At 44.5% G+C, this 26,936-nt stretch overlaps 1 protein-coding gene across 1 annotated transcript in view; it reads right to left on the bottom strand.

Moving 5' to 3' along the window:
- Window positions 1-19,919, bottom strand: part of CLDN11 (claudin 11) — a 34,779-nt gene extending 14,860 nt beyond the window's left edge. The window contains exon 1 of the mRNA XM_069973818.1: window positions 19,685-19,919. Within this exon, the coding sequence (XP_069829919.1) occupies window positions 19,685-19,910 (226 nt within the window). The 5' untranslated portion in view covers window positions 19,911-19,919. The remainder of the gene's footprint in view (window positions 1-19,684) is intronic.
- Window positions 19,920-26,936: the final 7,017 nt, after the last annotated feature.

Raw genomic sequence — 26,936 nt, forward strand, 5'->3', positions numbered from 1 at the left:
CAATAGTCTGAGTGGGTCAATTGCCCCTCAGGACTACTGTGACAAGAGCTTATTACAACCCGACAGGCCACCGACCATTTGGGGAGTACAGCCAGCCACAACACAAAGCAGGTACAAACATCACACCTGTGTGCTGGACCAGCACTGGCGTCACGACAACACTAGCGATGATCGAACAGCGGAAAATCTTAGGTTCTATAGAACTTGAACCTTGTCGAACCTTCCGCATTTGATTCCCAATACCACCTTTGGTTAAGCTGTACAGCAAAACCAACAACATAGTAACCAAGAGCCCACTTTGTGTGACCGCAACCTAATAGCAAAAGGGATGGGGCAAAGCAGAGCTGAGTTCCCTTTCTCACCATAGGATTATTAAAAGTTCTCAACATTATACAAAAGGGATTCAAAACTCATTTAAAGTACAAGTTTTAGAATTTAGAAAGTCACAGACCTCCCACTGAATTATTTCCTCACAAATTACTAGTAAACCACGCAGCCGCGCAGCTTCTCGGGATGCACGGATCACTTTTAATGTTCCGTCCGCACAGTGAGAGGGCAGAACATTAAAGTAAGCAGAATGTAGGAGCAGGACCTGTCAGCGTCCTTCTCCTACATTCACTCCCATAGGCTGCTGGCACTTCATACCTGCGGCCTATGGGATGCCAGGACGTGACCTCTCCGGCAGGCGTGATGATGTGACGTCATCACGTCTGCCGAAGGTCCCGTCCCTGCGGCTCGCAAGATGGAGCCAGAAGAGGTGGAGAGCTGCTGCCTGCAGCCACACAGCGTGAATTAGGTGAGTAGGATGTTTGTTTTTTTAGGAGCACCTCTGGGGCATTATTAGTTCATGGGGGCACTTCTGGGGGCATTATAAGTTCATGGGGGAACTTCTGGGGGCATTATTAGTTCATGGTGGCACATCTGGGGGCATTATTAATTCATGGGGGGACACTTCTGGGGGCATTATTAGTTCACGGGGTAACTTCTGGGGGCATTACTAGTTCATGGGGGCACTTCTGGGGGCATTATTAGTTCATGGTGGCACCTCTGGGGGCATTATTAATTCATGAGGGCGCCTCTGGGGGCATTATTAGTATATGGGGGCACCTCTGAGGGCATTATTAGTTCATGGGAGCACTTCTGGGGGCATTATTAGTTCATGAGGGCACCTCTGGGGGGCATTATTAGTTCATGGGGGGACACTTCTGGGGGCATTATTAGTTCATGGGGGAACTTCTGGGGGCATTATTAGTTCATAGGGGCACTTCTGGTGGCATTATTAGTTCATGGGGGCACCTCTGGGGGCATTATTAGTTTATGGGGGGCACCTCTGGGGACATTATTAGCTCATGGTGGCACAGCAGGGGATCCTACATACAGGGGGCACAGCAGGGGATCCTACATACAGGGGGCATCCCACATTCCTACTCGCTTTACTGCACATAATACCAAACAGCGCAGTTACTTTGGAAGCCTACAGGAGGGAGAAAGGAAAGGAAGTTGCTAGAAATGTGCGGAGCCTAAGATGTTTATCTCGCAGGTTCTAAAGAGATGAAACATATCTGGAAGAAATCATCATGGAGGACTGGACTGAATGGAGAGGAAAAAGGGAAAGTGACGCCTCAGATCAAAGAAGACGTCACCTGTGAGTCACTGTATGACGGTTTTCTTATTTTGTAGAACATTATTTAGTAGGGGTGCCCCATGGTAACTTTTTTTTCCAAGGGGTGCCCCGAGGTGGAAAAGGTTGGGAAGCACTGGTCTAAGCTGATGGAAAAAGGTAGAGAGCCAGGGACAGAAGCACTCGACCAAGTGCTTCTCCTGGTTTTATCTAGAGATTGCTGATTCCTGCTGATTTAAAGAGGATGTACCACCAGGTACATCCTCTTTAAGATAAACCCACGGATCGAACGGCGCTGTCACGGGAAAGCCGATGCCGATAATGGTACAGAGGGGCGTGGCCTAGAAGCTAATGTGGGCAGAGATATGGGTTTCAATGGTTGTTAAAGTTATTACTGCACAGAATATCAAAGAGACACACAGAAACACAGCTAACAAGCCATTTCCCATGATGAGTGTCTGTTTACTGGGATACCCCATACCTTCTGTAAAAACCACATCCTGCATCTTCACTTATCAGTTAATAGGAAAAGCCTTTGTACAGTGATTTTGGTTGATTTCCCTTTGGATTAGTTTCCTGTCCTATTTGTTTCACTGGAAGCAAGTCTGAAGAGAGGAGGGAAGCAGTGAATATCCCTTGTCTGAGGTATTTCCACTAACTGGTTGAAGAGCAGGAACATCAGCGGCATCATTTAGGTTTTAGACGAGTTCCAAACAAAGAGCAATCAAGTGAATGGATATCTATAGAGTATGGGAAAGTAACTGGCACAGGAACACACTTAAGCCCCTATTCCACGGGTCGTTTAAAGGAGCAATATCGTTCGTATTCGGCCGATATCGGCCGCTACGAACGATATTCGTCCCGTGGAATAGAGTGCAACGATCAGCCGACATCGTTCATGTCGGCTGATCGTTGCAGTCGCTTGTTTTTCAACATGTTGAAAAACAAGCGACTGATATAGCAGCGATCTGCTGCCGTCGCTCCGTTGAATAGGAGCATCAGCAGCAGACGCTGCTATATCCTATGGGCTGCCCGGACGATCAGCGATCCCCCGGGCAGCCCCCCCCCCCCGCAGCCCCTCCCGCACTCACCCGCTCGCTGCAGCCGCGTTGAATAGCGGCAACAGCGAGCGGGGAACGAGGAGCAAACGAGCGCTAATAGCGCTCGTTTCCTCCTCCAAACGACTCGTGGAATAGGGGCATTAGTATAGATAAATGTTGGCTTTGATAAGACTGAATGGAAGAAAGCTATATCCTTATAAACTGCACAAAAGACAGAAATAAGACTCTTAAGAGCTGCGCAATTCAATATTTCATCTCACATTAGCAAAATTGTGTACATTTTACCAGAAAAAAACTCATCCAATGCCATTATTTTTTCCACTGCTGTCCTGCGAGAAAATCAATGTTACGCCGCTGCACCGCCAATGTCCACTGCTGTCCATGGACGAAATTAATTGATTGACTGACTGATTGACATTGTTTTTAAATTGTGATCTATTTCAAATTTTGACGCTTGTTCAAGAACAAACGTTAACAAATTCTTTCTTCTGTAGTAGTCCCAGTACTGTAGCTACTACAGTTTGGCTGTTTTATTGAAATTCATTAAGATTCGATTTGCAAATCTTAACGAGTTTGACCCCAAATTCGCAAAGTTCACAAAACTAATTTTCGTCTCATTTCTACACGGGAGTACCCTGGAAAATTACCAGCTGCCTGGCTGGCTGTCTAAGTAGATCATGTGCTGGTAGGCGGCCTATTCACTGTATGGATGTAGCTATATGCTGTGCTGTGTAGTAGCCCTAAGAAGGGCTTTTGGGGTCTTGCCTGCCTAAAATCACCTAAATCCTAACTGTCCCTACTCCAAGATCTCTCCCTCACTAGGTTCAAGATGGCATCTGATGACGAGCAGCAGGAGCTGAGTTGTTATAGTTCGAGGTCACTATGGGCCTGTCACACCCCTCCTCCTTGCATGGTTATTGGCTAGAAAAAAGTGCCAACCTTGGTAGGAGGAAAATCAAATTTTCACTGTGTTTTTGCTCGGATACTCGATTAAAAAATGAATCTATCGAATCGTGCACTACTCGATTGAATAGCTACTCATCGAGTACTACTCACTCATCTTTTGTTAGCACCATTTGTCTTCTTTTTGTTAGATTACTTAATCTGGATTTTTCATGTACTGACCTGGTGGAATGATGACTTTGTAAACATGCTCATCGCAGCCAAGAATTATACAACTCGGTATATTGTACACAATTTTATTGTGCCCATGGTTCCTATGGTGGCCATGCCCATTAGATTAAAGTTGATGATTTTAACCAAAATTTAACAGCAATTGTTCTAGGTGACCAATGAATGACTGTGATCTAGAAAGAAGTCGGCTGTGTGTGCAATTTTTGGCCAATATGCTGTTAGAATGTTCCAGAACATAACCAGACAGATAATTCATCCACTGCCCAGTGTCTTTAATCATTTATGGCCAGTTTGACCATTTAGGGCCAGTTGAGCAAATGATTTGTTCAACCTTGTTTAACAATCAAACTACTCCTGTCCTAACTAAAGGCCCCCATACACCTACAATAACTGACATCCAAATGATCGGCCATCTTTCATATCTCCCTCCCACCGCCCATCCTCCCCATACACAGGAAAGCTCAGCAGGGCCGAGCATTCCTCTGTTCTCTATCTGGAGGGAAGAGGTAAGCAGCAAGAGCACTCTGACTGCAGCTTATCTTTCTCTGAACAAAGGAGTTGGCCATGATTTTCCAGTTGTTCTAGAAGGCCCCAAACACCTTATACTAATATGAAGATGATGCCTAGCATGTTCTTGTCAATACAGGCTAATACCTCAATTTCTACTAAGATCATGGCCTTGTGATGTGCTACTGTTTCCCAATCTTGATGTGAATACCTAAACCATGGGTCTTACCATATTACCTTAGGGTCCTATTACACAAGCCGATGAAGGCCCAATTAATACTGTAAACGAGTGTTGATCTGCTCGTTTACTGAGCCTATTGTTCGGCCCAATAATAATTAAGCAAGGGCTGCACGGACATCGTTAGCGATGTCTGTGCAGCCTTTGCCCAAATAGTTAATAATTTACCTGTCCACGCTCCTGGTCTTCTCCTGGGCTCTGTATGCGTCCCGGCACTGCACACTGCAGCTTCAAGAGCAGCCTGTCTTAGCAGAGAAGCCGCATAGTCAATCACTGGCCGCAGGGGTCCCGGCAGTCCACTGGAGGAGCAAGCGAGCATCAATGTGCCAGATTAGCTTTTGCTTGCTCTTCGTTCCCCACTTGCTGTTGGTGCTATTACACGTGCCGACAGCAAGCAGGTAAGTATAGGAGGCACAGGGAGCTGCGGGAGGGGAGTCCATGGGAGATAGTGGCGGTCTGCTGCTGTCGCCGCTCCTATTGCAGGCAGCGACAGCCAGCAGACCGTTGTTATCATTCTTATTTTTTCAACAAGTTGAAAGACAAGGATCAGCCGACATTGTGCATGTCAGCTGATTGTTGCCTTTTAACAGGAGCTATTATACCAAGCGATTATCGGCAGTAACAGACGATAATTGGCCAAATACGTCTGATAATTCCTTGGTGGCCTTTAGGTTGACAACCCTCTATCTGATACTAGGGACTCTTGAGAAAACAATATGAGAAAACAGATGAGAAAGCAGGTGATAAAAAGCTATCATGCCTCCCATTCAGGAACATGGAGATATTATGCAGGCAGGGTATGCAATCTAGTCAATAGTGTAGATCCTGTGAGAAGAGTAAATAGCCTGAAGATGGCTGCAACGCTCCGCAGTATACTTAGTGGCAGTCTCACTGTAATGCTTACTATTGTTCACCAGTAAAATTATTCTGACTGAAGAAACTCTTTAATATTCTGTGTACACAGATATTGCTCAGAAATGACAGGATGTTTATTCTTTGCCGCTGGAAGGAGATTTTGTTTACTCCAGAGGATAAGTTGTTTCTTTGATGCTATCAATATCAGTAATAACCCAGTAAATGAAGAACATGAGCTTAACATTGTGCACAAATCGTAAGCCATCCTGGTTTTGTAATCTTGTTTATTCAGCACATACAGCAGGCAGGTAGGAATGCTTCACTAAAGAGACCAAATCTTGTATTCCTGGTCCCAAGACAGAGCTCAGTATTAATAGAGTCACTGCGAGATGCAAGCAGATAACGTCAGCCCTAGCTTCAGCTAATGGCTCCATTGTTATATTCATAAAGTGCTCAGCACTGATAAACAGTGCAAGGCGAATGGCTAAATCCAACAGATAGTGAAGGAAACATGTTACAAGCATAAACTAAGGCCTGTCCTATGCTCCAGCTGTTGCTTCATTCTGTCCCCCAAGATTCTGGGACAAAAGGAATCTGATAACATGTAGTTCAAAGCAGTCAGTGGCTGTGCATGCTGGATGCAGTAGTACACCAGTGCTGTTATGGTACTAGTAGATGGTACCTAGGATTGGAACTTAAACAGTGTAAGGACCCTGTGTAATAAGACAACGATCAGCCTAGGAGCCGATCATTGGCTGATCATTGTCTTCAAACAAGTTCAGAAATTATTAGCTGAAGGCCACGCATCGCAACGTGTAATAGAAGATGCATAGCCAGCAGCTGAATAAAGGGGTACACGGTAAATAGAACATAATAAAGAAGCTATGCTTACCTTCCCACACTCCTCCTGTGTCCTCCTGCTTTGTCTCTGAATTTCTTGTTGAATGCAGCCACCGCCAACGCTTACAGTCAGTGGCGTAGCTACCATGAAGGCAGGGAAGGCGACTGCTATGGGGCCCCTGCAGGAAGGGGGCCCGAGGAAGCCTGCCCTGCCTTCATGCTAGGCACCGACCACTGTACCCCCAGGGGTCCAGAGAGGAAGAGGGACCCCCACTGCCATGTTCAGCCCCCTCACTGTAGTGCTGGGTGAGCGGGCTGAACAGAGGAGCAGGACCTGCCAGGTCCTGCACGGCACAGGAGAGGAGTGAAGGACCTTTGGGTCACATGACCCAAAGGTCCTGAATACTTCTATGTGAAGATCAGCCTGGACTACAGGAGGAGGAGGGGGAAGCCTGGGAGCTGTAAGTGCTGTGTATTTGTGTCAGTGAGTGTATATATGTATCTGTTGGTATATGTCAGTGTGTGTATATATGTATCTGTGTTTATATTTATATGTCAGTATGTGTATGTATCTGTGGCTATATGTGTGTGTGTGTGTGTGTGTGTGTGTGTGTGTGTGTGTGTCAGCAATGTCTGTAACACTGGTGTATATGTGTGTGTTTGTGTATGTCAGCAGTGTCTCAAGTGATTGACAGGTTTGCTCCCAAAGATGTTCTGCAGCAGCTTCTATTAATGCTGGACTCTAATAAAAGAACCCACCACTAATATCTGCTGCATTTTCTTTTATTTCTGGTTGAGTATTTCTTATTACACTGAGATGATTTCCCTGTATACAGTCTATTCATGGTGTATACATCTGTACTAGTGTAATCACATTACAGCGTATATATGTGTGTATGTCAGTGGCGTATCTGTATATATGTTAATGGTGCCTCTGTGTGTGTATATGTGCCTCATTGTCTGTGTTTGGCAGTGTGTGTGTGTGGGGGGGGGGGGGGGGGGTAGGGGAGCGTACAGGATTCATGGGGCCCCGTACAGTTTTTTGCTATGGGGCCCCATGAATCCTAGCTACGCCCCTGCTTACAGTCCCTACAGTGACAGCCTGCTCAGCCAATCACTGATAGACACACCACAGCGCAGTAGCCAGTGGTTGGTTTAGCGGACTGTCACTGCAGAGATAAGTTTGTAAGTGTCCACGGTGGCTGCAGTCATTGGGGCACAGCAGTAGACACTGGGAGGAGCGTGGAGAGGTAAGCATTCATGTTTATTATTTTTTCTATATGCCAGAATACCCCTTTAAAGCAAGGGGTATTCTGGCACGGACATCGCTAACAATGTTAGTACAGCCCTTGCCACACAATCAACGAGACATTTTATAGGCTTCTTATGTGAGGGCCACTTGCTTACCCCTCTTATTGTGCAGTGTAATACGGCCCTTAGTCACTCTAGTTAGGGACTGTACTCCAGTTGCACAGCGTGTTTTCAGTTTTGTAGGTAAACAAGCAATCCATGACAGTACTAGCATAGCTGTCTCAAGGGTAAATCAGGGTAAATCAGTGCAGAGGTGTAGACTGTGCTAGGCTGACAGTCAATTTCGGTATAATCTGACTCCCATGGAGTATCATATCCTCTGCCCTACTAAGTGCTCAGATATCTTTAGTGTAGCTGGGCACATTGTAGAGCATGGGTCCAGTGGTTTACACCAGTTTACCAGTGTACACCAGTTTTCTGGCATAAAAATACACACATTTTTATGCAAGCCCTGACTTTTTACTACTTTCTGCAATGCTTGCCAGGAGAGCAGGGCTTATGGTATGAATTGGCTCCAACTATCAACTCCTACCCCCATTATCCATTGCATTGTTTAAATTTCATGGTATGATATCTGGCTCGACTCTTCTCAGCATTGACTTTTATTGCCCTCTTTTCTAAGCAGTGAACCCAAACTGTTTGTTTACAATCTTCTCTCTATCAGTTACCCCTGCCCTCTTCCATCTCTTCCCCACCCACCCCATGTTTCACACCTGGTAGCACTTCTCAGCTAGTTATCTAACTATATAGTGAACTGCTCTGGTCATTCCTGACCATGGTCATTGCTGATCAGTCAAAGTGTCTAGATGAATTAAACCAGAAGGGAACTAAAGGTAACTGCATTCCATATACTCCTCTGCTCTCCAAAAATGTTCACCTTTGCTATCACTTTTGCTTCCCTAATACTCAAACTCTGCTCCAAACCCCCAACTCCTATATCAAGCAATAGTATATTTATCTCTTCTTCCCTTCTACCTGCTGATCTAACCCCCCCTGCTGTCTTTTTCCCATACAATAACCCATTTCTTCCCATTTCCTCCAAACATCCTCCCTCCCTCCCTCTCTTACTCACACCTGCTATCTCTATCTCTGCTCCTGCTTACTGATGGAGACATCTCTCCTAACCCTGGTCCTCCAACCTTTACTAACAGCTTCTCTTCATCGGCCACCTACAGAAACCCTTTTAACCTGATTAAGATTCCCTGCATGCCAGACCCCATCTCCATTAACTGTGCTCTATGGAATTCTAGATCTGTCTGCAACAAACTCACTGAAACCCACGACTTATTCCTCAATAAATCGCTCAACCTGCTGGCTCTCACAGAAACATGGCTACAAGAGTCAGACACAGCCTCACCTGCTGCTCTGACCCATGGAGGCCTTTAATTTTCCCATACTCCTAGACCTGATAACAGACATGGTGGAGGAGTGGGTATACTTCTCTCTCAGGACTGCACTTACCAGGTCATTCCCCCTGAGCCCTCCCTCTCATTCTCCTCTTTTGAGGTGCACACCATTAGACTCTTCCGGCCCTTTTCCCTGAGAGTCGCAGTCATATATCGCCCCCCTGGTTCACAATGACGCTTTCTTGACCATTTTTCTACCTGGCTTCCTTACTTTCTATCTTCTGACATTCCCGCCCTCATCATGGGCGATTTTAATATCCCTATTGACAAACCACTTTCCCCATCGGCCTCTCAGTTTCTTTCCCTAACCTCCTCCCTTGGCCTCTCCCAGCATTCTGACTCTCCAACCCACAAGGGTGGGAATACCCTGGACCTCGTCTTCTCCAGACTTTGCCCAGTTTCTCGCCTTAACAACACTCCTACCGGGCTCTCGGACCACAATCTTCTCTCCTTTTCAATCACTAATACTCATTCTCCTCCTGACACCCCAACCTTGGTCATGTACAGAAACTTACGTGCCATCAATACCCAACAACTTACAGACTCTGTACAGTCATCACTGCCTCCTATCTCTTCGCTCTCCTGTCCCAATCTGGCTGCCAAGTGCTATCACGACACCCTCAAAACAACCCTTGACAAAATGGCACCCCTCACACCTCAATCAGCAAAACGCAGACGACCACAACCTTGGCACACACCTTCAACTCGTTTTCTAAGACGGTGTTCTAGGTGTGCTGAACGTTCGTGGAGGAAGTCTAAAACTGATGCAAACCTCCTACATTACAAATTTGTGCTTAGAAGCTACTACTCCGCTCTTCATTCTGCTAAACAATCTTACTTTACCTCTCTCATTTCTTCTCTATATTATAACCCAAAACGTCTCTTTGATACCCTCAACTCCCTCCTCAAACCCAAAGTTCAGACACCCGTAACTAACCTCTGTGCTGAAGACCTAGCATCCTACTTCAAGGAAAAGATAGATACCATCCGTCAGGAGATCACCTCCCAGTCCCAAAGAAGTGTTGATCCCATTCCCTCTTGTAATTCCTCCTCTTCCCTCTCAGTATTTGAACCTGTAACAGAGGAGGAAGTCTCCAGACTCCTCTCCTCCTCTCGTCCCACCACCTGCCCTAGTGACCCTATTCCCTCACACCTTGTCCAGTCTCTCTCTCCTGTTGTCACTACTTACCTTACTAAAATCTTCAACCTCTCCCTCTCCTCTGGCATCTTCCCCTCGGCTTTCAAACACTCCATTATCACTCCATTACTGAAAAAAACCTCCCTAGACCCCTCCTGTGCAGCCAACTATCGACCTGTCTCTAATCTTCCTTTTATCTCCAAACTGTTGGAACATTTGGTCTATTCCCGCCTAACCCGCTACCTCTCTGACAACTCTCTCCTTGACCCCCTTCAGTCCGGTTTCCGTCCTCTCCATTCTACAGAAACTGCCCTTACTAAAGTCTCTAACGATCTCCTCTCCGCCAAATCTAAAGGTGACCATTCACTTCTCATCCTCCTGGACCTATCTGCAGCTTTTGACACTGTAGACCACCAGCTCCTCCTCTCCACGCTCCGCTCTATCGGCCTCAAGGACTCTGCTCTTTCCTGGTTCTCCTCCTATCTCTCCGACCGCTCCTTTAGTGTATCACTTTCTGGCTCCACGTCATCTTCTCTCCCCCTTACAGTTGGGGTTCCTCAGGGATCAGTCCTGGGCCCTCTCCTTTTCTCACTTTACACTTTACCCATCGGACAAATCATCAGCAAGTTTGGTTTTCAGTACCATCTGTATGCTGATGATACCCAGCTGTACACCTCCTCCCGTGATATCACCCCTGCTCTTCTACAGAACACCAGTAACTGTCTGTCTGCCGTCTCTAACGCTATGTCCTCCCTATTCCTAAAACTAAACCTTTCTAAGACTGAGATTCTTGTCTTCCCTCCCTCTGCTAAACACCCTCCACCTGACATTTCCATCTCTGTCTGTGGTGCGACCATAACCCCTAGACAACAAGCCCGCTGCCTTGGGGTTATGTTTGACTCTGATCTTTCCTTCACTCCTCACATTAAATCTCTTTCACGTTCCTGTAATCTGCATCTAAAAAACATCTCTAAAATCCGTCCCTTCCTTCCTGTCGAATCTGCTAAAACTCTCATTGTCGCTCTGATTCATTCCCGTCTTGACTACTGCAATTCCTTACTAATCGGCCTTCCTTCCTCTAAACTCTCCTCTCTCCAGTCCATTCTCAATACAGCGGCCAGGCTCATCCCCATGTCCAGCCGTTATACTGATGCCTCCCCCCTGTGCCAGTCACTACACTGGCTCCCTGTTAAACACAGGATACAATATAAAGTCCTCCTGCTCACCCACAAGGCTCTCCACAGTGCTGCACCTCCATACATCTCCTCCCTCATCTCTGTCTACCGCCCTACCCGTGCCCTACGCTCCTCTAATGACTCACCTTGATCCGCACCTCTCACTCCCGTCTCCAGGACTTCACCCGAGCTGCACCAGTTCTATGGAATGCATTACCCAAGACTGTCAGACTCACCACCAATACACAAAGCTTCAAACGTGCCCTCAAAACACATCTGTTCAAACAGGCTTACCAGGTTCCCTAATTTTGACTCAACCCTCAACCCCCCCTCCACACACACACAGACACCTCCACCACGCACACACACACAGACACATACATACACACACACACACCAAGCATTTAAGCACTTAGACCTGTGCATGCAGGCATTGGCTGGTGACAGATTCACCCCCCTTACCTGTACTGCCTTATTTATAAAGATGGCTGGACCATAAGAACAACGATGCACTTTGCCCCTCTGCCATTTTGTCTCGCACCCCCTCCTGATAGTATGTAAGCTCATGCATGCGAGCAGGGACCTCACTCCTCATGTATGGATAATTATATGTATCTCTGTAATGTCGATTTTTTGTCTATGTATGTACCTCCAGAATTGTAAAGTGCTGCGGAATCTGTTGGCGCTATATAAATAAAAATTATTATTATTATTATTATTAAGTGGTGGGATTTAGCACAAAGCTTATGATTTGGTGATCTTTTCAGAGTGCATCACATGTCAGCTACTGGCGTGCAGATTTTAACTTTATTTCTTGTTCTGATAACATAAAGGGATGGTCAGCGATTTCAGAATAAATACTTCTGTACTATAGCAAAGAGAGATGTGCTATAATAGAGAAAGCTGCTGTAAAAAGGGAGATGTTGCAATTATGGAGGGCTGTGCTACAGTTAAAGGGGTATTTCTGCTCATTTCCATTGAAGTAAACAGGGAAGGGTGGTGCTGTTTATGCAAGAAAGTAGCTATTTATGCAAGAAAGTGCTATTTCTAATCCTAGAGAACCCCTTTAAAGGGAGGGATGTGTTTAAAGCGACTCTGTACCCACAATCTGTCCCCCCCCCCCCAAACCACTTGTACCTTCGGATAGCTGCTTTTAATCCAAGATATGTCCTGGGGTCCGTTCGGCAGGTGATGCAGTTATTGTCCTAAAAAACTACTTTTAAACTTCTCCCCACCCACTTCATCATTAGGAATGCCACTGGCAGGATATTTTCCTATTCCTCTGCAGTGAACACTGCACAGGTGCCTTAACGATCCAGCCCATGTGCAGTGGTCACACAGCTGATGAATAGGAAAATACCTGCCTGGGACATTCCTTATGATGATGAGGGTGGGGAGGAGGGACAGAGAGGTTGTGCCAGCCTAATGCACACACACTCTAGGCCATGGCCGTTTAGCACAGGGCTGCAAGTTTAAAAGTTGTTTCTAGGACAATAACTGCATCACCTACTGAATGGGCCCCAGGACAGATCTTGGATTAAAAACAGCTATCTGAAGGTACAAGCGGTTTGAGAGAAGGGGGGGGGGGGGGTCAGATTGTGGGTACAGAGTCGCTTTAAGATTGAAAGAGATGTCCTGCCATATGAGTGAGATGTGCTGCACAGAGGACACTACAGGAAACAGATATCATCCTAACACTCCAAGTTAGGAACTAAGTGCCATCAGTATGGCTCTTCCTTTGATAGCAACTCAGAGTTGTATTTTCTACTATACTATGATAACTCGGAAAAACTGGTGCATAACAATTTCCCAGATTTATAATTCAATTTATTCCTAATTTTGTCTTAAATTGCACAGGTTAAAAATCTAAAATTGTACCAGAGTTAGATGTGTCATCCAAAGAAGAAAGCACTAGACCAGTGGTTCTCAAACTGTGAGGCGGGCCTCACCAGTGAGGCACCCCCTACTTGTTGGTGAGGCCCAGCTGGGGAGCCAGTTTTCACAAAGTAACTATAATCTCCACAGTTTTTTTTTTGTTTGCAGAAATTTCCATTTTAACAACATTATTAATTTATTTTGTACTTGTTTTATTAGTAGGTAGGGCTTGGGAGGTGGGTGAAAGGTAGCCCTAGCATTATTTCCAGCTTTTAACCCCTTGCCTCTAAAGCCTGTTTTGGCCTTAATGACCAGGCTCATTTTTCAAAATCTGACCTGTCTCACTTTATGCGCTTATAGCTCAGTGATGCTTTAACGTATGCTAGCGATTCTGAGATTGTTTTTTCGTCACATATGACACTTTATATAAGTAGCAAAATTTGGTCACTACTTTGTGTATTTTTTGTGAAAAACATCAAAATATCATGAAAAATTTGAAAATTTTGCATTTTATGAACTTCTGAAATTCTCTGCTTCTAAAAAAGGAAGTCATAGCACATAAATTAGTTACTAAATCACATTACCAATATGTCCTCTTTATTCTGGCATAATTTGGGAAACATATTTTACTTTTTTAGGGTGTTATTAGCAAATTATCACATTTTGTGAAAATTTCCCAAACTGATTTTTTTTAGGGACCAGTTCTTTTTTTAAATGGATTTAGAAGGCTTGTATACTGGAAACCCCCATAAGTGACCCCATTTTGGAAACTAGACACGTTAAAGAATTAATAATGAGGTATAATGAGCATTTTAACCCTACAGGGGCTGGAGGAAAGTATTCACAATTAGGCCATAAAAAAATCAAAAATTTAAATTTTCAAATAATATATACGTTTAGATTAAAGTTTCTCATTTTCAAAAGGAACATGAGAAAAAAAGCATGCCACAATTTGTAACGCAGGTTCTCCTGAATACAACGGTACCCCAGATGTGGGCGTAAACCACTGTATGGGCACACAGCCGGGCTCAGAAGGGAAGGAGCGCCAATTAGCTTTTTTAATGCAGATTTTGCTGAAGAAGTTTCTGAGCGCCAGGTGCATTTGCAGAGCCCCTGTAGTGTCCGCAGAATAGAATCCCCCCAAAAGTCACCCCATTTTCGAAAGTACACCCCTCAAAGAATTCATCTTTGGGTAGGATGAGCATTTTGACCCCACATGCATTAGAGGAAAGTATTCAAAATTAGACAGTAAAAATGAAAAACACAAATTTTTCCAATAATATGTTTGTTTAGATTGAAATTTCTCAATTTCACGAGGAAAAAGAGAAAAAAAGTACCCCAAAATTTGTAAAGAAGGTTCTCCTGAATACATCGGTACCCCATATGTGGGCATAAACCATTGTATGGGCACACAGCGGGGCTCAGAAGAAAAGGAGCGCCAATTAGCTTTTTCAATGCAGATTTTGCTGAAGAAGTTTCTGAGCGCCAGGTCCGTTTGCAGTGCCCCTGTAGTGTCCGCAGAAGAGAAACCCCCCAAAAGTCACCCCATTTTGGAAAGTACACCCCTCAAAGAATTCATCTTGGGGTGTGGTGACCATTTTGACCCCACAGGTATTAGAGGAAAGTATTTAAAATTAGACAGTAAAAATGAAAAACTTGAATTTTTCCAATAATATGTTTGTTTAGTTTGAAATTTCTCAATTTCGCAAGGAACATGAGAGAATCCGCACCCCAAAATCTGTAACGCAGGTTCTCCTGAATACAACGGTACCCCATATGTGGGCATAATCCACTGTATGGCCACACAGGAGGGCTCAGAAGGAAGGGAGCGCCAATTAGCATTTTCAGTTCAGATTTTGCTGAAATAGTTTCTGAGCGCCAGGGGCGTTTGCAGTGCCACTGTAGTGTCCGCAGAAGAGAACCCCCCAAAAGTCACCCCATTTTGGAAAGTACACCCCTCAAAGAATTCATCTTAGGGTGTGGTGACCATTTTGACCCCACAGGTATTAGAGGAAAGTATTCAAAATAAGACAGTAAAATTGAAAAACTAGAATTTTTCCAATAATATGTTCGTTTAGTTTGAAATTTCTCAATTTCACTAGGAACAGGGGAGAAGCTGCATGCCCAAATCTGTAACGCAGGTTCTCCTGAGTAGAACGGTACCCCATATGTGGGCATAAACCACTGTATGGGCACCCAGCCGGGCTCAGAAGGGAAGGAGCGCCAATTATCATTTTCAGTGCAGATTTTTCCGAAGAAGTTTCTGAGCGCCAGGTGCGTTTGCAGCGCCCCTGTAGTGTCAGCAGAATAGAACTCCCCCAAAGGTCACCCCATTTAGGAAAGTACACCCCTGAAAGAATTCATCTTGGGGTGCAGTGAGTGGTTTGACCCCACAGGTATAAGAGGAAAGTATTCAAAATAAGACAGTAAAAATGAAAAACTACCCTAAAATCTGTAACGCAGCTTCTTCTGAGTAAAACGGTACCCCATATGTGGGCATAAACCACAGTATGGGCACACAGCAGGGCTCAGAAGGAAGGGAGCGCCAATTTGCTGGAGCAAAACCGCAGCTAGAAATAGTTATTAGAATAGCGCAGTTACTAAAACACAATAAAAAATGAGATTACAGGTAATGTGGGGTGGTCACGGGCAACCTGGGGTGGTCACGGGCAACCTGGGGTGGTCACGGGCAAACTGGTGTGGTCACGGGCAAGCTGAGGTGGTCACGGGCAACCTGGTGTGGTTATGGGCAACCTGCGGTGGTTATGGGCAACCTGCGGTGGTTACAGACAATCTGGGGTGGTTACGGGCAACGTGGGGTGGTTACAGGCAACGTGGGGTGGTAACGGGCAACGTGGGGTGGTAACGGGCAACGTGGGGTGGTTACGGATAAACTAAAGTGCTTATAGGTAATCTGGGATGGGTACCTGTAATTTGGGGTCGTTACAGGCAATCTGGCGTGGTTACGGGCAATCTGGAGAGGGTCACTGGCAATTTGGGGTGGTTAGAGGCAACGTGCGGTGGTTATAGGCAACGTGCGGTGGTCAGAGGCAACGTGCGGTGGTCAGAGGCAACGTGCGGTGGTTACGTGCAATCTGGGGGGTTACGGGCAATCAGGGCTGATTCCGCACCATCTGGGGGGGTCACTGGCAATTTGGGGTGGTTACGGTCAACATGTGGTGGTTACAGGCAACGTGCGGTGGTTATAGGCAACGTGCGGTGGTTATAGGCAACGTGCGGTGGTTAGGGGCGACGTGCGGTGGTTAGGGGCGACGTGCGGTGGTTAGGGGCGACGTGCGGTGGTTAGAGGAGACGTGCGGTGGTTAGGGGCGACGTGCGGTGGTTACGGGCGACGTGCGGTGGTAACGGGCGACGTGCGGTGGTTAGAGGCGACGTGCGGTGGTTAGGGACAACGTGCGGTGGTTAGGGACAACATGCGGTGGTTAGGGGCGACGTGCGGTGGTTAGAGGCGACGTGCGGTGGTTATGGGCAACGTGCGGTGATTACGTGCAATCTGGCGTGATTACGGGCAACCTGGGGCAGATATGGGCAACCTGCGGTGGTGACGGGTAATCTGGGGGGGTTAGGGGTAATTTGGGAGTAAACTGCAATTATTACTATAATAAAAAAGTGTGTGTTTTATTTTTTTGTATGTTTGTCACTTTTTGTACTTTACATATTCATTTTCACTGTATTACTATGATTACTGTGATATTTTCTATCACAGTAATCATAGTTCAGTGACAGAGACCAAATTGGTCTCTGTCACTTTAAATTTTCAGAGCTGGCTGGTTGTGAAGCGCATGCGCACTTCATAACCAGCCAGGACACCGAAGAGGAAGGAGCTCCAGGATCAGGTAACGTATATGGGGAAGGGGGGGTGACTGTGGGACGGGGGTGACAGGGGGGGTGGGGGGCAACTTGGGGGGCGACACACTGACACTTTTTATCCCCTGTCACCAATGATTTATGGTGACAGGGGATAAAAAGTGCTTTTTTGCACTGGGAACAGGCGATCAGCGGTATTTAGTATTTACCGCCGATCGCCTGCTCCGGGACCACACGGGGGGTCCCCGATCACTGCCCCATGCTCTCCGCTACCTCCGGTGGCGAAGAGCATGGGGCTTTGATCATTTATTCATTTCCATCCCTGCGAACAAACATCGTTTGTTCGCAGGGATGGGGGTGGCCATCTTGGATGTGATGGCCGCCCGGGGAGGGGAGGGTTAGTGATCGCCCACTAGGGGGGCTGATCTGGGGTCTGATTTATACATTTTCATCTCCCCCCCACCGATGAAAGCGATCGGCGGCGCCGGGAATACCCGTTACCGGCGGATCGCCGCTATAACGGTAATAGCGCCGATCCGCCGGTTTCGGGGGACGAGGGGGGGGGCGGGGGACACATCAGATGTGGCGGCGGGAGGAGGCAACGTTCTGCAGCCTCCTCCCGCCGCCCGATCGGCGGGGGAACTCAAATCTCCCTCATAGACGCTGCGGTCGCATTGACCGCGGTGTTTATGGGGTTAACTGCCCGCGGGGAGCGCGGCTCCCCTCCGGGCAGATGCAGCAGGAGGATGCTATGTGACATAGCCTCCTCCCGCTGCCCGATCACCGTCAGGGACAGCGGGGGGAGGCAGGGAAAGCATGACGTTTGGGGAACGTCATGTTGCGGGAACTACTTGTTTTACATGATGTTCCCCAAACGTCATTTTGCGGCAAGGGGTTAAATGGACTTCCACCACAGATTGTGAGGCCCAGGCACCCTCTTGGTCAGTCTGGTGAGGCCCAGGGATTGCCTTGGTCTGTTGGGTGAGGCTCCAGTAGAAAAAGTTTGAGAAGCACTGCACTAGACAATAATGTAAAAAATAAAAACTTGAATGAATAGGTCACTTTCTAATTACACGTTTCCTTTAATGGCCGGAGATAATATACTATATACAGCCAACAGTGGACTGTCCCTGCAATATGGAAGGCACACTCAATAGAAATACAGATTATAAAGATCAATCTGCTTATTCAGAAAGAAGACATAATCTAAAGGTCACCTGGCCAAACCAGCTGAAATAACATCTATTTTCCTTTAGACATATACATATATGACACAGCTAAAATTGTATATATATATATATATATATATATATATATATATATATATTGTATATATGTTTTATTTTTATTTATTTTTGAATTAAGATAGTCCAGATTGCACATCACAGTTTTATGATGAATCTAATGTCAAATCTATTTAGTTCAGGTATAACTGTCTGAGCAGCATAAGCACAGGAAAGTTGTATCCAAACGATCTCATAAGTAAGTCATCAGTAACCTGTCAGGTAATTCTGTCACAATTTTGGTTACAATTTATATGAGTAATATTTTTTAAAGGAACTGGTATTATGTAACCTTCCCTACAAGAAAAGTGTGCAACAATATCCTAAACTGCTTGCAAATTATTCATCCTGGAACTAAAAGGTCAGATTACTGGGGAGAAGGGTAAGGGATGATACTGGATATGGTTGAACTCTGGAGCCTGTTCATATCTCTTATCAATATGTCATGAATTCACCATGGGCTTTAAAAAGACAGAAACTAGTAGAAAAAAAAAACAAAGGAAAAAAAAAAAACATTTTCCAAAAATTCCAGCAGTTATAGTTTTGAGAGAAAATATTTTGAGGGAAATTGGTTGTGTGTTTTCTTTCTTTCTTTTTTTTCATTGTGCCTATCTACATCATTACCTGACTTAAACATTACATGGTTATTTATGTTGTTTTTCAACATTGCAAGAAAACAATAAGTATAAAATAAAATATAAGACAGTATGATAGTATATGTCAATTGACATTAATGTATCAAAGCTATATTTATACTGTACAAGCAAATTCTCTCTCGTTTCCACATATAATCAGAAAAAATAAAAAATAAAAAATCTGCTTTAAAGTGATACGTCTACAGAGTGACCCTTTACCTCTAACTAATGTGCTTGAACAGTCCAAGAACATGAGCATAATAAATCCCCATTTAGAACTATGAATGAAAAAGGACAAAAGCATGATTGAATACAGCAAACATCTATCCATATAAGTCTATAATATACAGCTATATATGCCTATGTATGTATCTGCCTATCTGTGTGCATCATATCTGTGACTACCCTATCTACTATCTGTCTATGTGACTGGCACTGTTATGTCTATAATATACACTGGGGAGGCAATATACTGCCACTGCTAAGTCTATAATATACAGCTATATATGCCTATGTATGTATCTGTCTATCTGTGTGCATCATATCTGTGACTACCCTAGCTACTATCTGTCTATGTGACTGGCACTGTTATGTCTATAATATACACTGGGGAGGCAATATACTGCCACTGCTAAGTCTATAATATACAGCTATATATGCCTATGTATGTATCTGTCTATCTGTGTGCATCATATCTGTGACTACCCTAGCTACTATCTGTCTATGTGACTGGCACTGTTAAAAGTTCATAAGGAATCTGGAGACCATGTAGCTTACCAGGCAGTGTGAGGATGTCAGCCAGAGGCTTGCAGTGATAGAGTCCTATAGAGATGACACAATCTGCCCATAGTCCCCTGGAGCCCAGTTCATCCAGTTTTCTGCAGGTGTTGATGCTGTAGTCGCAGGTCAGCACCCAGTCATTGGTGGTGGTGGCAACAACGACACCAATCCATCCTACAAAACTTGAGACAAACCCAAAGAACTGTAGACATGTTCCAGCCATGACAGCTAGTGTCCCAGAGCAGAGAGCAGTGGAGAGCTGGACTGGAGGAGGATGTGTCCTGTACAAGAGCTGTGGACTCCTAGGAATCAGTGACCTCCCCTGCCCACCCCTCCACTTATAAGCCAGGGACCAAAAAGCACCTCCAGCCAATGACAGAGGGAAAGGGGCTCACTGGGGGGTGAGTGGTCTGGACACACCAATTATATGGAAGAAGGGGGAGGTATCACACTGTGGGGGTCCCACTACTACTAATCACTAAGGGAAGTCGCCTAAATGCTGAGGAACAAACTTTTATAGTGAACCTGCTGCCTGATTACATTTTGTTGACATAATAAATAGATGAAAAATTATACTAAAGGAGAATGCAACAAAATGCTAAAATAATAATGATGATAATAATAATAATAATAATAATAATAATAATAATAATAATAATAATAATAATAATAATACTGGTATCTAATACCCTGATTCACTGTTCTGTAATAGATCTTCCCTAAAGTTCTTCCTTAAGCATAAAAGAACTCTCTCTGTATTATTGCTGACTTGTAATGACTTATAATCATCGTTAATACTCAGCAAAGCAAACGTGTCTGGCTGGAAATGTCGCCTACCTTCTCATTAATGTGCCTGTAGAGACCACTAGTGGACAATGGCGGTAATGCAGTTATAGAGGCAAGCTATTGGATATAGTGTGGGATTAAAATAATACAAGAATAAGAGTAAGCATTTAAAAAAGGGGGATAAAATAATATTATTACTGAAAATATTCTCACTCTTTCTGACTTGCTGACTCGTCTTTATACTTTAAGTGTAAACTGTATATTGTATATTTTCTATTCAAATACACTTGGTTTATATAGAGGAACAGGTTTCAGCTGTCCTTTTATCAGAGGTAGTTCTATTGTATCTATCTACCTATGTTTCTTTTGCATATATATATATATATATATATATATATATATATATATATATACAAAAGAAGAGCCCGTGGAGCTTCATTTAAAAGTCTTGAAACACAGGACTAGCCTCCGCCAAGGGGTGACTCCTGTAGGGAACCCATCAAAACCACCATATTAAGTGTGCCTATAAGTCAATGTAATGACAAGGGAAAAACCAAGGCCAAGAATCCATCTACAGACAACTGTTTCATGATCTCAGGAAGACCAGCCAAATGAGAACACTGCTGGCTGCCAGGCAAAGCGCTTAATGCAGTAAAAATCCCAGGTGCATTGCTCCCTGGGAAACATGAATATGCGATCTGTTTCTCTTAGGGTACAAACACACACACCGTATACGCAGGGTATTTTCTGCTGCGATACGCAGCAGATATGCAGCAGATTAGATCTAAATATCTGAACACAGCATCAAATCTGCTGCAGACCTGCTGCGTTTCTGCTGCGTATACGGTGTGTGTGTGGGTTTGTACCCTTAGGCTACAAACCCACTTGGCGGGTCTACAGCGAGTCCCCTCGCTGCCTATTTGCAGCGAGACTCGCTGCAGATCCCGGCCCTAGACTTTTAATGTCAGACAAACACGCAGCAGGGATGTACATCCCTGCTGCGAGTTTGTCTGCAGCCAACCCCATTAACCCCCCGGCCGCCGGAGCTGATACTTCACCTGATCCCGGTTCCGGTGTCTTCAGCAAGCCGGAGGGGGGAACAGGTGAAGTATATGCTCCAGCCAGCCGCCCGCCCGCAACCCCTTTAACACCTCCCGCAGCCCCGGCCGCCCGATCGCCTGCCCCCCCCGATCGGGCTGGCTGGAGCATATACTTCACCTGGTCCCCGCTCCAGCTTGCTGAAGACACCGGGATTAGGTGAAGTATCAGCTCCGGCGGCCGGGGGGTTAATGGGGTGGGCTGCAGACAAACTCGCAGCAGGGATGTATATCCCTGCTGCGTGTTTGTCTGACATTAGAAGTATAGGGCCGGGATCTGCAGCGAGTCTCGCTGCAAATATGCAGCAAGGGGACTCACTGCAGACCCGCCAAGTGGGTTTGTAGCCTTATAGTATATATATATATATATATATATATATATATATGTAGCATGTGAAAATTATTTCCAAATAGTAAATAGACTGTTCATGTTTAACCAAAAATTTCCAGGGTGCAAGAATTGGTAGTATCTCACAGTTCATGGGACACTGCTGCAATCTCTGACCTGTCTTGTCACATGTAAAAGCATAAAGATATAAGATGGTTAGAATCAAGCTTACAATAATAAAGTTAAAGTTATTTGGGAAAAGCTGTACAATTTAAAAAAGGCTTTAGTATCCAGTTGGCCACCTCTAGCCTGGATATGGGATTAGATATGGTTGGGCGTGGAGGAATGCAGGTTCTGCATGGTATCCTATGGCATATTTGCCCACAGATGTTGCAGCTGAGCCTGTGGGTCCTGCACACTCATGGTTGCTGAAGCAGGAGACCAGACAGCCCAAGGAAGTATTACAATCTGCACCCTGTCAGGTGGCTGCAGGATGTCCTGCACACATGGCTGAGTTGTTAGTGCAGAGTGTCTCACCACAATGGGTGACTGGCTGTCAGATGCGATGGCTCCCCAGATCATTACCCCAGCAGTTGGGGCAGTGTTAGATCAGCAGCAAGGGCAAGACTGAAGTGCTTCCCACAAAGACTCCATACTTGAACTTGACTGCTGTCAGATCCAAACAGAACCTGGATTCATCTCTACAGACAATGCAGTTGCAGTCCAGGTTTCTCATTCATGACACTATTGGTGAAGGTGGCTAGCTGTAAACGGCATGACATGTAATAGGCCCTTTTTTCTTGTGATAAGCACTTGGAAATGGTCCAGGCAGAGACACGGGTGTGTAATGAAGATTCCACCTGTGTCTGGATGGTGGACAAGGAAACTAGGGAAGATCCTCATGCCTGTCAACAGATTAACTGATCCTTTCCACTGGTGCTCTGTATGGGCCCTACGGAGCCTGTTCGCCATGTGTGCATGCCCTAGTGTAACCACTGTTCCCAGCACCTCTTAACAGCTTGATCTGAACAGCCTAGATGTGGGGTAATTTATCTAAATAACCATCCTGCTTCACTATGTCCAATATAGGACAGCAGGGGAAGTAGTTTTAAGCCCTCTCATGGCAAGACCCAGCGTCTAATCCGACCACACCTGCAATCATATACACATCTTCCTGAGACATTACTGCATGCAGAGGTTTGCACCAATCCGACATTTCTGTCTGGGTGTGTAATTGTTATGTCAATGAGACATTTTATGTATAAGATTACACTAATGATTATGTAAAAAATAAATTACATTTCTAAACATAGCTTTCAGTTGGGTTACAGAAATTAAATTATTTACTAATTTGTGCTTAAAGGGAACCAATCAGCATACGGTTTCCTGCTGCACCCTAAAAGATCTACTGTGCAGCTCTACCAGCATACCAGCCGCTGCTGCAGCAGTAGCTTTACATCGGGGGGGAAAAGTAGTTTTATTGCAGCACATGAGGGCAGGAGATGGGCGGCACCTAATGGGTCTCTCTGCCTGTCAACCATTCCCACAGAGACACTGCAAACAATACATCCTGCAGTCCCTGGCAATACTTACCTGTAATTCCCAATCTGATCTCTGGAACACTGAAGGCCAGGGTTGGAAGGATACAGTCCACATTCTATTGCTTCTACATCAGTCATTAGTATGAAACCAATCTAACCATACACTAGTGATTTAAGATACAAAACCAATACTAGCCATTTGACTTGCTCTCCTGCCCAGCTTACTTATTCATGTGATATCTATGCATCACAATATAGGTTGGGATTCTGCAATGACTTCTCAGTGAGCATGTTACTGTGGATTTCCTGCCTTATTCCCAGGTCCATACTCCACAGCACCATGTTGTTTGGCACGTTTTTAGGTATGTGATTCATTTGCTGTTGTATACAATGTATTCTATTACTGCCAATTATCCCACAATAACATTGCAGCTTGTACATCAGAGATTTCCCATTTTCTCTGTACTATTGTGTTACTCACAGGTAAATACATATAACTTACTAAGGTGTTTTTTTGTGATCTACGTGAGCTTTGCTTTCCATTCCCCTCAGTGCCCCCAGAAAAAACAAGCAGGGCAAAACTTACCTTGGGGTCTGAGGTGGAAGCCATAGCAGTCTGGACTTTTTACCCCCCGCATGGTACAGTATTTATCTGAATATACCTTTCTTGCTAATAGCACTCTGGCTACTTAGCCAATACACATTTTTGTAAACTGCATGTGGCGCTTCACTATTTGTATTGTGCAGATATTGTCCTGATCTATGGCCCCTGGCTATTGTCCGACTAAAGTATTTTCCATTTCGGTAACCTTGTGTTACTACTTACAATTATTTTGACCAACTGTTGTCTAGGTCAGTGCTTCTTAATTCCACTCCTCAGGCCTCACCAATCACCTGTGAAATACTAAGGAATTCCTCAAAACATGACCTGTTGGTGAGGCCTGAGGACTGGAATTAAAAGCACTGGTCTAGGTAGGTGTTGACATTTAAAGGTGTAGTGCGGTGCTCAGCAATTATTCACAGAATAACACACATTACAAAGTTATACAACTTTGTAATGTATGTTAGGTCTGTGAATCACCCCCTTCCCATGTCCCCCCACCCCCGCACGTGTACCCAGAAGTGTGGTGCCATATACATACCTGACGCGTGTCGACCCCCGTCTTCTGTCGATGCAATGTTCGGGAGGCTGGCCGACTCGCTGCAGCCGGCCCCCCTCTGCTGAGTCATCAGGTAATGTATAATGCACCACACTTCCGGGTACACGTGCGGGGGTGGGGGGACATGGGAAGGGGGCGATTTACAGACATAACATACATTACAAAGTTGTATAACTTTGTAATGTGTGTTATCCTGTGAATAATTGCTGAGCGCCGCACTACCCCTTTAATACAGTTTACTCCTTTCTACAACATGATAAAGACAAAAGTTATTGTGATGGGTTGAATTTTTCATGTTTTGTTGGGTGCAGTCATGATATAATCAAGTGTTTCAAGAAAAATAGACCACAACTCCATCAACACTGCCTGAGTAAGGGTAAACTTGGACTTCTTTGATACAGCTATAAGGAGAAGTAGGTAGTCAAGGCTACAAGATGTGTAGAGGCCATGCTTTAAGCAGAATGAAACTGGCGACATGTTCCCTTTAAATTGCTGAATACCCTGCTGATCAGTATGGATACTCAGCAATAAAACAAGTGCAACAATAGAAAGTCACCACATCATGTTTTATTAAGATCTGAATTCACCAGTGGTATTTTATATTTACAAGGAATGACAATGGAGAACAGCACAAAAATACATTTTGAGGTATAAGCAGAAAGCACAGTATGCAATGTTGCAATATAGATTTTCCCACATTTTGTAAACTGATTGACCAGATAAATGCATTTTGTATTGTTTCGAACCATATAAAACACCTGTTAGTTTCTTGTGAGGTAGAGGACAGTTTTGTTTCATGTAATTCACAATCACAGTTACTTAAAGCATGATCTGTATATACATCATTGGCAAATATCCTAAAGCGGAGAGCTGTGCTATCTCACAGCCACTTTCTTCGCTTTAGACATTTTACAGGTATCACTTGTAACAAAGCAATGTATTATACATGCTCTTTATTCAATAATTCACATTTTACATAGGTTTTCATGCAACATAAACAGCTTCTGAACAGTATGCATGAGAACGTAATATAGCTTTACTGAAAAATAACATCTTTCTTCATCCTCAAATAGATCTCTTTGCCTAAAAGGCATACACATTAAAATAATACATGATGAGTTCCCATGTATGTGCGTTATTTAATGCGGGAGTGCTGACTTGTGCAAATGTGCATCAAATTGCAAGTTTAGTGGGACCTTAAATGCAAGGAAGCAGCAGAAGAATTTCTACACAGGTTAAAAAAATGTACAGGGTAAATACAAATATGTATTTGTATGCGTATTGCATATTTCGGCCAACGCACAGGTGAGTCCTATCTCTACAATACTATCAGAGAAATCAGAACTATGCATTTATTTATTTTTAAAAAGGAGTCCTCACATGGACATGAGTTAAATACAAAAACATGTAATATATTACAAAAAAACATGGGCTAAAAGGGAAAGTCGTCATAAATAAAAGGATCATGATATATATTTATGGCTTTAACTTGAAGACTCTTTTCACATCACAGGAAACAGGGAAAAAAATTCTCTCCAGTCTTTAGAATAGTGAACAATGGCATTTTTAGAAGAAGAATTGTAAAAAGATTAGATTGGCAGCCTTAGTACTAGTACTAAGCCACAGGGCCACACAGTATACCAAGCAACCTAGAGTGAAGTGAGAGACCAATAGATTGCATAACTGATGCTAAAAGATTCCTAAGGATTTGCCCTCTGCACCAACAATGGATTCTACACTCCTGCCCCACAAGACAAGGCTTTGCTGGGTAAACTGCTGCCCCTCTTTGAATTGTTACGGTTCTGTTTGAAAGAAAGATTTTAGTAAAAATATCACATTTAGAAAGTATTAACGTAAGGAAGGTACAGCAGAGGACCTGTCAGCTGAAGTGTCTGCTTCAGTATATACATGCATATTACATAATTTTTAGATTTCTACATTATGTTGTTCCTCTTTTATTACTTCTGTAAAAATGTGAATAAATTGACATCAGGGTGTTAAAAGGTGTTGTCTGAGGAATACTTTGAATAGAGTGAAATGTACTTGGGTAAAAGCAATACAAAGGACCATTCACCTGCCCTGATCTCCCACCCATTCTGATCCAGCAGGACCACACAAGGAAGTGTCCGCACAGCCTATGAAAATCTGAGTCGGATCAACAGCAAGGCTAGGCGGTAGGATAGAGGCGGTAGGGAATCAGGGCAGGTGAGTACTGTCTTAGCCCAGCCTGAGCTATTTCACTGTAAAAAAGAAGAAGGATGTGTTAGCTTAGTTTGGAAAGTTGCTGGTTGGCGTTGACCATGGGTCTCCAAACTTCGGCCCTCCAGATGTTGCAAA

The sequence above is a fragment of the Dendropsophus ebraccatus genome, chromosome 6 (genome assembly GCF_027789765.1).
Source record: "Dendropsophus ebraccatus isolate aDenEbr1 chromosome 6, aDenEbr1.pat, whole genome shotgun sequence".
In the NCBI taxonomy this organism is placed as follows: Eukaryota; Metazoa; Chordata; class Amphibia; order Anura; family Hylidae; genus Dendropsophus; species Dendropsophus ebraccatus.